At 47.5% G+C, this 12,322-nt stretch overlaps 1 protein-coding gene across 1 annotated transcript in view; it reads right to left on the bottom strand.

Moving 5' to 3' along the window:
• Nucleotides 1-4,376: 4,376 nt before the first annotated feature.
• Nucleotides 4,377-12,322, bottom strand: part of LOC129833677 (vasorin-like) — a 42,433-nt gene continuing 34,487 nt past the window's right edge. Inside the window, exon 3 of the mRNA XM_055898423.1 lies at nucleotides 4,377-7,399. Within this exon, the coding sequence (XP_055754398.1) occupies nucleotides 5,292-7,364 (2,073 nt within the window). The 5' untranslated portion in view covers nucleotides 7,365-7,399 and the 3' untranslated portion in view covers nucleotides 4,377-5,291. The remainder of the gene's footprint in view (nucleotides 7,400-12,322) is intronic.

Raw genomic sequence — 12,322 nt, forward strand, 5'->3', positions numbered from 1 at the left:
GGAAGTGGTGGAGGGAAAGAAGAGAGGGAAGTGGTGGAGGGAAAGAAGAGAGGGAAGTGGTGGAGGGAAAGAAGAGAGCGGAAGTGGTGGAGGGAAAGAAGAGAGCGGAAGTGGTGGAGGGAAAGAAGAGAGGGAAGTGGTGGAGGGAAAGAAGAGAGGGAAGTGGTGGAGGGAAAGAAGAGAGGGAAGTGGTGGAGGGAAAGAAGAGAGGGAAGTGGTGGAGGGAAAGAAGAGAGGGAAGTGGTGGAGGGAAAGAAGAGAGGGAAGTGGTGGAGGGAAAGAAGAGAGGGAAGTGGTGGAGGGAAAGAAGAGAGGGAAGTGGTGGAGGGAAAGAAGAGAGGGAAGTGGTGGAGGGAAAGAAGAGAGGGAAGTGGTGGAGGGAAAGAAGAGAGGGAAGTGGTGGAGGGAAAGAAGAGAGCGGAAGTGGTGGAGGGAAAGAAGAGAGCGGAAGTGGTGGAGGGAAAGAAGAGAGGGAAGTGGTGGAGGGAAAGAAAGATTGAGAAAAAAGTTCCAAAATATTTACTCAGCAATAATTTAGTGTGGAATTTTTCAGGATGATCATTTGAAAAAGGCTTCATTCACTGCTACAATGGCTCCTTTGAGTGGTGCATGCAGCTTGAGCAGCGTCGGGGTTGGCCCCTCGCCAGAGGCCAGGTCTGTTAAAGCCAAGGGGAAGAAAAGAGGCCTGTTTTACAGAAGGAAAAGAGAGGAACAGACACATGTTCTCTCTGTGTTTTTCTCTCTCTCTCTCTTTCCCTCTCTCTTTCCCTCTCTCTTTCTTTCTCTCTCTCTCTCTTTCCCTCTCTCTTTCCCTCTCTCTCTCTCTTTCTCTCTCTCTCTCTCTTTCCCTCTCCCTCTCTCTCTCTCTTTCCCTCTCTCTCTCTCTCTCTCTTTCCCTCTCTCTCTCTCTCTCTTTCTCTCTTTCCCTCTCTCTTTCTCTCTTTCCCTCTCTCTCTCTTTCTCTCTCCCTCTCTTTCCCTCTCTCTCTCTTTCTCTCTCTCTCTTTCCCTCTCTCTCTTTCTCTCTCCCTCTCTCTCTCTCTCTTTCCCTCTCTCTCTTTCTCTCTCTCTTTCCCAGCCTCTTTCTTTCTTATCCACAGCTCAGGTACTGGTTGTCACCGTCACATGCATGATTGTTTGAGACTCCAGTTGAACCTGGGTTAACTCTGCGAGGCAGGATGCTGTATTTTTCTCCAACTATTCCAACATATGAGGTGAGAGAGGGAGACTGAGAGACAAGAGAAGAAGAAAATGTTTGAAAAACAAAGGCTGAACCTGCAGGGTGTGTGTTATTGGTTGTTTTCACTCAGAACCAAGTGAAATAATGGGTGTCTTCAGGACCGCAGTGGAGCTGTTCTATGTGTTTGTGTTAGTGCTGGGAATGAGCACAACAGCTAGCAGCTGGATGCCTGTACCCGAGCCAAGCCGTGTGTGTGTGTGGACATACTGTACAGTCAGCCCCTGCCAAGCCTGTACCTGTAAACTTGTGTGTGGTCAGAGGTTAATATATTATGTACGCTAACAAACAATGCTAACCCATTAGCTCAGGGCCAGGGGCCCTGTCTGCGGTACAAATCACTATTAATATTTAGCCTCTGTGTGGTTTCAATCATATTTTTTATCTTCGCCTCCAGCTATTGAGGGAAAAATACCAAGACCCCCTTAAACAGTCTGGTAAAAAGTTTGTGTTGGGTGGTGCTCTGCTGGAGGGAGGAATGTAACACTCTGTTGGACACATTGGATTATTAATGAAGCACATCTTGGAGGTGGTGGTAGTAAGAGCCAAGGACATGGAAGAGCTAACAGATATGGATACATAAAAACAATGTGTTCTCGCTCAGGCTCACACACATCGGTGTGTATGTGTGGGGAGGAGGCAAGGGGGTACGTGTGGGTGTGGTAGGGGGGGGGGGGGGGGGTTTGCAAACTGTCTGTCAGACTTGACATCCTGACAGGTTTAATAACTGGCTCAATCATGCCTCCCACTCTTCCGTTGGCCCCTTCTTCCCTCGCTTCACAGAGTGATGGCTGAATGAAGGAGGTGAAGTTGATAGTAGACTTAATCTATTGCTCCACTGCCAGTCAAATGTTCTACTGAGACAGAGAAAAACAGACAGGGTTGGAGTTAAAACCTACAGGATGGTAGTCCTCCAGGAACAGGGTTGGAGTTAAAACCTACAGGACGGTAGTCCTCCAGGAACAGGGTTGGAGTTAAAACCTACAGGACGGTAGCTCTCCAGGAACAGGGTTGGAGTTAAAACGTACAGGATGGTAGTCCTCCAGGAACAGCGTTGGAGTTAAAACATACTGGACGGTAGCTCTCCAGGAACAGGGTTGGAGTTAAAACATACTGGATGGTAGTCCTCCAGGAACAGGGTTGGAGTTAAAACATACTGGATGGTAGTCCTCCAGGAACAGGGTTGGAGTTAAAACATACTGGATGGTAGTCCTCCAGGAACAGGGTTGGAGTTAAAACCTACAGGACGGGAGTCCTCCAGGAACAGGGTTGGAGCTAAAACATACTGGACGGTAACTCTCCAGGAACAGGGTTGGAGTTAAAACATACTGGACGGTAACTCTCCAGGAACAGGGTTGGAGAGCCCTGATTTAGGAAGACGAAAACAGACGTAACCTCAAATGTTTGTGTTCAGTTTTTATTTAAACTTTTTTAATAATGTCAACATTAGTGTTTTTTTGCTCATAAAAATATGTTCACTTAATTCTAAAGGACATGGAAAGAGACGAACAATAACAACGAAAAGCTTCCCAAAATAAACAGGGAAAATAGGAATAATATCAAAAATATTTCTGGATATTTTCAATGTTTTTTGTATTGTAAAACCAAGTATTCCAGTTAAGTTGTTTTGGTAGTTTTACACACTTTAAACAGATGTAATTTTAGGTGTTAAATATTGAGGCCTAAGTATTTGTTTAGATGGTATAAGATTTAGTGGTAGACAGCAACCACCAACCCTTCCTTCCAGTCTTAATCTCCTGTGTTGTTTTCACTAAAATAATAGTCATCATGTACACTGCCTGGTCACTAAGCATGTTAGGAGAGGGAACCCTTGTCTTAACATGCCCATTTCAGGAGGTTTTAATACTTTTAAAGACATGCTCCGGAACTTTAGCGACTGCTAAGTATTTGTTAAACCTCCCACTTTGGGCTGGATGTGTCAATGTGTAGTTCAAAAATGCATACTCTATTCACAGAATTACTGTCTTACCTCAATAAGCCATTTAATGCCTAGTTTAAAATGAACTTTTTCTCGAAGCTGTGCTGTGCCATTTTCTCTACATTTTCCCCCTAGCAATTCAAGTTCTAGCCAATGAGCTTTAGCCCCTTGCCATTTGAGCGACAGCTAGCTAGATGCACACACAGCAGAACGAGAAAGATAAATTATGTGGGGCACATATGCGACATAGTACGCAGGGAAAACTTTTGTCTCGTGAATGCTACTAACAGAACTACTGGCTAAAAACTATACAGAGTACTGGAGAATGTCTTTAAATGTAGTGAATGGAGTAGGTGTGTGTGTGTGTGTGTGTGTGTGTGTGTGTGTGTGTGTGTGTGTGTGTGTGTGTGTGTGTGTGTGTGTGTGTGTGTGTGTGTGTGTGTGTGTGTGTGTGTGTGTGTGTTTAGTGGGGGATACAGTACTACTGAAGCATGACAGTGACTTGATGTCTGCTGCTCTGTGCACAAGACGGGACATGCTGTCACATTATCTCTGAGCTGTTACCGACAGAGATCTTCATACTGTAGTCGGCACTGAGATCCTCATCGGGCGCAGGCAGGTTAGCGCCAGACACATAAAAGTTACTTAGACTGTTTTCACATTCTGAGATTTGAATCTCAACACTGGTGTTTCAGCATATTCTAGTTTGGTGTACAACTTCTTTCCAAATACTCGTCCTCAATGTCCCTCGTCCCAGACAGAGCCCATATAAAACCTTCAAACTATATGCTACGCTTGGACTTTTCATAGTCTGCTTGGCTGCAAGTGAGCAAGACGGGGGACCCTCCTTTTCCAAAGACCAGTTAATGGTGCACAACAAAGCACCATAGAGGCTAATTCTGCCTGAGGGAAATCCACAAGCATCTATCTCTGAGGCTAGGCTAGGCTAGGCTAGGCTAACAAGTGCATTCTTGTGAATTGCGGTTTACTGAAATAACTGTGTTCCCTCTTGGGGACAACAACAATGAATTAAGCCTTTAGAAATGAACAGTTTATTTTCCCTTCTCCTCTCTGTGGTAATCATGTGTGTGTGGTTGATCTGAGGCAGGCTCAGGGGATGTTTGAAGTTCGCTGCAGCACAGAAACAAATGTTAGGGTTTCAGCCAACTGAAACTGTTTATCGGTGCTTTTTGTGCGGGGGGCGGGGGGCGGGGGGCGGGGGATGGGGTTGAGGGCCAGAGAATGGAGAGGGGATTTAGTAAGTCTGCCCAGACTTACAGCTGCTTACACTGTCTGACATTCGTAGGGTAAAGCCTTTGATTGACTTTGCTGGTACAAACGAGTTTTAATCTTCAAAGATTTTAATCTGTCTGTTAAATCACAAGCAGTTAGGGGGGGTGGAAGGGTGGTAACAGTCACGTACTTACAGCAAGAGTATAAAAACATTTACAAACACAACAAAAAAATGACAATTTCACTAAGCAATTGAGCCGAAACAAAGCATGATAAATGTCAGGCACCTTGCTTTTCAATTACTGAAAAAAGTTCTCTTCATTTGGTGACTGGGATGTCATTCACAGCAAGCACCACTGGGGTAGTGCTGAGGTGCTACAGAGCAAAATAATTGCTTATACTCTTTTTACATAGTTCAGTTATCACAAGGGGTGCACAGCAAGACAACCCCATTTCAGTGCAGACCCCATTTTAGAGTAGACACAGCAGGGATTAGGTCACTATGACCCTGATGTCTCGCTGCCTGGCCCAGCCTCGCTTGACCTTTGACCTGCTGTGGAGAGTGGGCGCACTCAGTAGTGAGCCGCGGGGCGCCAGTCCAGCAATGTGATTGTAGAAACAAAGCAGGAGGTGTGGAAATAAGAATAAAGGCACTTTAAAAGGCTCTCCTTATTTTCAAATAATCCTTTCAAACATATTTTAATGTCTGCACAGTTAAGTATTTGTTCCGTTTCTCAATTGCTGACCCATGGCTGGCCGGTCCTCTCTCTTTCTCCTCCACTGTCACCAACAACTCTTGTGCTGGTGTCTAGTCCGTGAGGGAAGGAGTAGCTAGAGGTACTTAGTCTTACCCTCTGGGTCTGAGTAGCAACAGAGATGGGTGTCAGAAATAAGAGGGCTTATGAGAGAGAGCCATGTTGTTGTTCGGCGTGCAATGATCCTGTATTAGCAGCACCTCGTACTCCAGGCCGCCATTTTGAACCACAGCCGGCTCCGGCTGCTTTTGGGGCATCGCTCCTCCAATGTTGGAACCAGCCTTAACTCCCTCCAGCTCCAGCTGGGCTGGCTCACACTCCAGATCCAGGTGGCCCTTGGCCCGTTTCCTCCTTATGTAGCACACCACCCCCACGGCGGCTGCAACCAGGACTAGGAGCAGCAGGATGGCCAGAGCCGGCACCAGCATGGTAGTCAGCCTCTTGTCCTCCACCTGCCTCCCTGTGTGCTGCTGGGCTGCTGTGTGGGCCTCCGTGCAGACGCTGTCCCCACCGCTGAGGTCGCCCAGCGGGCTGGCGCACACCGTGTAGGTGGAGTTGGGCCGCAGCCCCCTCAGGGTGTACTCTGGGTAGGAAGCGGGCACGCTGAGCTGCATGGGACGCCGGTCGGGCCCCGACAGGTTGCGGTATGTCAGACGGATGCCGCGGATGTAGGGCCGGACCTTGATGTAGCGGTGCAGGTCCAGCAGGATGGAGGAGCTGGTCACCAGGCGCGAGCTGATGTCGGGGGCGTCGGCGGTGACAGTTGCCGCGGAAATGTCATTGTTGTTGTGATTGTGGTCCTCATCGGGAGGGGGGTGGGAGTGGTGGCGGTTCTCGCAATAGGTGCCGTAGAAGCCACGAGGGCAGGTGCACTCCAGATGGCCTTGCCCGTCCAGCCGACAGGTGCCCCCATTCAAGCAGGTCTGGGAGGGGCAGAAGAAGTCCACCTCTGGGTCTTGGCTGCTGCTGCTGGGAGAGGAAGGGACGGGGAGCGGGGGCTGGCTGTCTGTCCCAGTTGAGGTGTCCTCCTCACTGGGCCCGGGTGCAGGGATGGCTGGGGAGGTGCTAGGCAGGGTGGTGACCGGAGGGGGCATGGTGGTGCTGGTTCTGACTGTGCTAGCGGTGACAGTAGTGGTGGTGGGGCAGCCAAACTCCCTGTGCTCCAGCCTCTCCAGCACCTTCCCAGCGTTGAGGGGAGGGAAGTGGCAGCGGGTCTCCTCCGTCCTGCCCAGAGTCACCCCCTGGTTCCTGAGCCACCCGGGGAACCAGGCCAGGGTGCACAGGCAGTTGAAAGGGTTCTCGGCCACCGTTAGCTTAGTCAGGTGAGGGAAAAGCTGTGCGAACCCGTCGGGCAAGCCCTGCAGACTCAGGTTGCTGATGTCCAGCTCCTGGAGCTCGCTCAGGTTCTTCAGGTCCTCCAGCTTCAGTGGGCCCATGGGGTTCCCGGCCAGGCTCAGGTAGATCAGGCCCCGGGCCTCCCTCAGCGCCAGGGGGAAGGAGCCCAGCTCGTTGCCAGAGATGTCCAGTTCGTGGAGGTTCCCCAGGCTGGCCATCAGGTCCTCGTTCAGGCTTTCGAGGCCCAGGCCGGCCAGCTTCAGAGACTCCAGGTTGGGCATCTGGAGGTCGGCTGACCCCAGGGATGGGAGGGTGTTGAAGCGGAGGTCCAAAAGCAGCAATCTGGGCATGGCTAGGGCGGGGAGCGAGGTGAGCTGGTTTCCCTGCAGCTTGAGCTCCAGCAGCTGCTCCAGGCCGTGGAAGGCGGCAGGGTGTATAGTCCGGATGTGGTTGCTGTAGAGGTACAGCCTCTCCAGTAGGACCATGCCTGCAAAGGTCTCCTCTGACAGATGGGTGATCTGGTTGGCTGAGAGGTCCAAGTTCCTCAGGGAAGTCAGAGGCTCAAACACCCGGTCGGGCAGAACCGTGACTTTGTTCTGACTCAGATCCAGCATCTCCAGGCTCTCCATCCCCACAAAGTCTTCCTCGGCCAGGGTCTCGATGCCGTTGGCGAAGAGGTAGAGGTTCTTGGTGGGTTCCGGGACGCCGTGGGGCATGGTGGCAGAGCGGCGCTGGAAACAGAAGATGGATTCTGGGGTGGAACAGGTGCAGTCCTGGGGACAGTCGCTGGCCAGAGTCCTGCCGGGGAGCCGGAGCAAGAGGAGAAGGAGGAAGGGCGTCAGCGAAGGGAGGAAGAAGTCCTTCATGGTGGCACTGGAGTCACTCTCTCTCCTCTCTCAGCCTGAAAGGACAGATCAAGGACAAGGTCAGCTATAGAAAGAGATGCTTTAAACGCAGTGCCATTGAGTAATAGAATACACAGACCGAGACAAGTCTTACCTTTGTCATGTCTTGCTGGAAACTGTGAAGGACATGGGAAAGGAAAGCAAGCTAGAGGTGTTGAACATAGAGACAGTCTAGAGGTGTAGGACATAGAGACAGCCTAGAGGTGTAGGACATAGAGACAGCCTAGAGGTGTAGGACATAGAGACAACCTAGAGGTGTAGGACATAGAGACAGCCTAGAGGTGTAGGACATAGAGACGGCCTAGAGGTGTAGGACATAGAGACAACCTAGAGGTGTAGGACATAGAGACAGCCTAGAGGTGTAGGACATAGAGACAGCCTAGAGGTGTAGGACATAGAGACAACCTAGAGGTGTAGGACATAGAGACAACCTAGAGGTGTAGGACATAGAGACAATCTAGAGGTGTAGGACATAGAGACAACCTAGAGGTGTAGGACATAGAGACAACCTAGAGGTGTAGGACATAGAGACGGCCTAGAGGTGTAGGACATAGAGACGGCCTAGAGGTGTAGGACATAGAGACGGCCTAGAGGTGTAGGACATAGAGACGGCCTAGAGGTGTAGGACATAGAGACAACCTAGAGGTGTAGGACATAGAGACAACCTAGAGGTGTAGGACATAGAGACAGCCTAGAGGTGTAGGACATAGAGACAACCTAGAGGTGTAGGACATAGAGACAACCTAGAGGTGTAGGACATAGAGACAACCTAGAGGTGTAGGACATAGAGACGGCCTAGAGGTGTTGAACATAGAGACGGCCTAGAGGTGTTGAACATAGAGACGGCCTAGAGGTGTAGGACATAGACAACCTAGAGGTGTAGGACATAGAGACAACCTAGAGGTGTAGGACATAGAGACAACCTAGAGGTGTAGGACATAGAGACAGCCTAGAGGTGTAGGACATAGAGACAGCCTAGAGGTGTAGGACATAGAGACAGCCTAGAGGTGTAGGACATAGAGACGACCTAGAGGTGTAGGACATTGAGACGGCCTAGAGGTGTAGGACATAGAGACGGCCTAGAGGTGTAGGACATAGAGACAACCTAGAGGTGTAGGACATAGAGACAACCTAGAGGTGTAGGACATAGAGACAGTCTAGAGGTGTAGGACATAGAGACAGTCTAGAGGTGTAGGACATAGAGACAACCTAGAGGTGTAGGACATAGAGACAGTCTAGAGGTGTAGGACATAGAGACAGTCTAGAGGTGTAGGACATAGAGACAGTCTAGAGGTGTAGGACATAGAGACAACCTAGAGGTGTAGGACATAGAGACAACCTAGAGGTGTAGGACATAGAGACAACCTAGAGGTGTAGGACATAGAGACGGCCTAGAGGTGTAGGACATAGAGACGGTCTAGAGGTGTAGGACATAGAGACGGCCTGGAGGTGTAGGACATAGAGACGGCCTAGAGGTGTAGGACATAGAGACAGCCTAGAGGTGTAGGACATAGAGACAACCTAGAGGTGTAGGACATAGAGACAGCCTAGAGGTGTAGGACATAGAGACAGCCTAGAGGTGTAGGACACAGAGGTATAGTGCTAATTTGAGATATTCAGTAATTCTGTACTATAACTACCCTTCATATCTGTATAATGCGTCACAAATCTGTATAGATCTTTATGATGTATTAGTTTCTCTTTTTTCATGTGGTTAGCACAATATGTGGGGTTATTATCGTCGTCTAGACTGAGCACACATGAAGGATCAAAGACGTGGTCTCTTGACGCAGGGCTCTTCAAACAATGGGCCGTAGTTCAGCAGTGACCTCAGGGCTTTGAGTAATTTTCCACTGGACTCGGGGGAAAGAAAGTTCCCTTTGCTACTCTCTATCTATTTACTGTAGCCACAGTCTGACCAAGGTGACTTGAACTCGATAGTATTGTATCAGACACTGAAGAATGGATGTGGATCCTGGATGGTGTTTTCCTAGAGCAGATTGTTAGTTACTGTGGTAGCAGGTTTGGTAGCTGCTTCATTAACATAAACCTTGCTATAGGTCCTGGTAGTACTTGGTGCTGTGGACTGGTAAATACATGTATGTGTGTCTCTGTCTCTGTCTGTCTGTCTCTCTGTGCCTGCCTGTGTCTGTCTGTCTCTCTTTCTGTGTCTGTCTCTCTGTCTCTCTGTGCTTGTCTGTGTCTCTCTCTGTGTCTGTCTCTCTCTCAGGGCCTGGACAGTCCACCACTACCATTTACAGTTCTTCGCACACTGTGGTTGAACAGGAAGCACATTTAACCATTTTCTCCATGTTTACGACAAACTCTTTAGCCTGTGAAACCACATTACAGACACACACACGAACACACACACACAAATTGTTCAGATTACGATGTATGAGGAAGGCCATGAAGCCTGTCAAGAACTCCAGTCACCCAAGCCACGGACTGTTACCATCTGGCAAATGGTATCGGGTCTCGGACCAACAGGCTCCGAGCCCGCTTCTACCACCAGGCCATCAGACTGTTGAACAGCAAACCCTAGCTGTTTACCTGCTCAGACCTGCACCTTAGAGGCTGTTTACACTGACTTTCCACACGTCCAACCCTTGCACACAACTACACACCAACACACACAAACACACATGCACACACACAGTCAACACTGCTGTTGGATTTGATACTTCTATTCAACTGCGTAAAGACACTACCCACTTTACATTTGGAACACAGTTCTGCTTGATCATTACACAATCATCATCTGTACTGTATATCTTATTAGATCTGTTTTATTACTATGGGAACTATCTTCCTCTATGACTTATTATTTTAGATTCAACTTTTCTATTATTATTGATATGGATATTGTACTGCATTGTTGAGGGAGCTAGCGTGTTAGCATTTCACTGCACCTTTTATACCTGCTGTTAACTGTTTTCTACCTCATGTTAACTGTTTTCTAACTGCTGTTAGTGGTTTTATACCTGCTGTTAACGGTTTTATACCTGCTGTTAACGGTTTTATACTGTATTTGGAGTTTACTGGAGTTTACCTGGTGTTAAAGGTTTTATATCTGCTGTTAACGGTTTTATATCTGCTGTTAACGGTTTTCTACCTGCTGTTAACGGTTTTCTACCTGCTGTTAACTGTTTTATACCTGCCGTTAACTGTTTTATCCTTGCTGTTAACTGTTTTATACCTGCTGTTAACTGTTTTATCCTTGCTGTTAACTGTTTTATACCTGCTGGTAACTGTTTTATACCTGCTGTTAACTGTTTTATCCTTGCTGTTAACTGTTTTATACCTGCTGGTAACTGTTTTATACCTGCTGTTAACTGTTTTATCCTTGCTGTTAACTGTTTTATCCTTGCTGTTAACTGTTTTATACCTGCTGTTAACTGTTTTATACCTGCTGGTAACTGTTTTATACCTGCTGTTAACTGTTTTATCCTTGCTGTTAACTGTTTTATACCTGCTGTTAACTGTTTTATACCTGCTGTTAACTGTTTTATCCTTGCTGTTAACTGTTTTATCCTTGCTGTTAACTGTTTTATACCTGCTGTTAACTGTTTTATCCTTGCTGTTAACTGTTTTATACCTGCTGTTAACTGTTTTATCCTTGCTGTTAACTGTTTTATACCTGCTGTTAACTGTTTTATACCTGCTGTTAACTGTTTTATACCTGCTGTTAACTGTTTTATCCTTGCTGTTAACTGTTTTATCCTTGCTGTTAACTGTTTTATACCTGCTGTTAACTGTTTTATATCTGCTGTTAACTGTTTTATACCTGCTGTTAACTGTTTTATACCTGCTGTTAACTGTTTTATACCTGCTGTTAACTGTTTTATCCTTGCTGTTAACTGTTTTATCCTTGCTGTTAACTGTTTTATCCCTGCTGCTAACTGTTTTATACCTGCTGTTAACTGTTTTATCCCTGCTGTTTAACTTTCTTATTATACCTACTGTTAACGGTTTTCTTATACCTGCTGTTAATAACTGTAACAAAAAACATTTGATCTGGAGGGTTGACATGAGAGCGAGTGTGTGTGATTCTGTGTCTCAGTGTAAAACAGTAAGTCTTAATGCTGCAGTACAAACTGCTCTCATTTCTCCACTTTTACAACTGTACCAAGTCTCTGTCTGTGACTGGAATTATGTGATATACCATATAGTGCATGTGTGCATGCATCTGTGTGTGATTTAGCTTGCGGTGCTCTAAACTTGTGTCCTTATCGATATCCTGGAGCTGCTTTCCTGACAAACGCTCAGTATAAATCACCTAACATTAGAATGTTGTCATTACTCTAAACTTTGGCCAACACTCCTTACTAAACACGTCTGAGAAATACAGTAGAAACTCAGAGATGCTGAGAGAGGTGCTTTTGGATCCAAAGAGAGGATAGTGTCAGATGGGCAAGTCAAGTAATTTACACCCCGGATTCACTTGAGACCCAGCATATTCAGGCCCGAGACGGGACACCTGTAAGATCACATAACTTCGACTTGAGTTGAAAGAGATCGAGGGAAGGGAGGAAAGAAAGAGGGGGGAATGGATGGCATATAAAGGGAAGACGAGCCGCTCAAGTGAGTCATTGAAGACGTTTATCATCCTTCGTTCCGAGGATTAATCGCACGGGTTAGTGGCCTTGAGCGAGGAGAGAGTAAAATAAAGATTTTCAATCTTTCTTCCTTCCTTCTGTCCTCCCCTTCTCTCTCTCCCTACTTCTCTCTTTCTCTCCCTCCGTCCCTTTCTCTCTCTCTCTCTCTCTCTGGGCGTAAAAGGACAGTGTGGGGGGTTTAATATCCGCAGTTCACGTCGGGGTGAAATACGCCAAGCTTAGTTTTATTGGACACTCCAAGGGAGACTGCGACGGTATTATTTTCTCTCCCTTTCAACATGAGCCACGCAGACACAGTCA

The sequence above is a fragment of the Salvelinus fontinalis genome, chromosome 34 (assembly GCF_029448725.1).
Source record: "Salvelinus fontinalis isolate EN_2023a chromosome 34, ASM2944872v1, whole genome shotgun sequence".
Lineage (NCBI taxonomy): Eukaryota > Metazoa > Chordata > Actinopteri > Salmoniformes > Salmonidae > Salvelinus > Salvelinus fontinalis.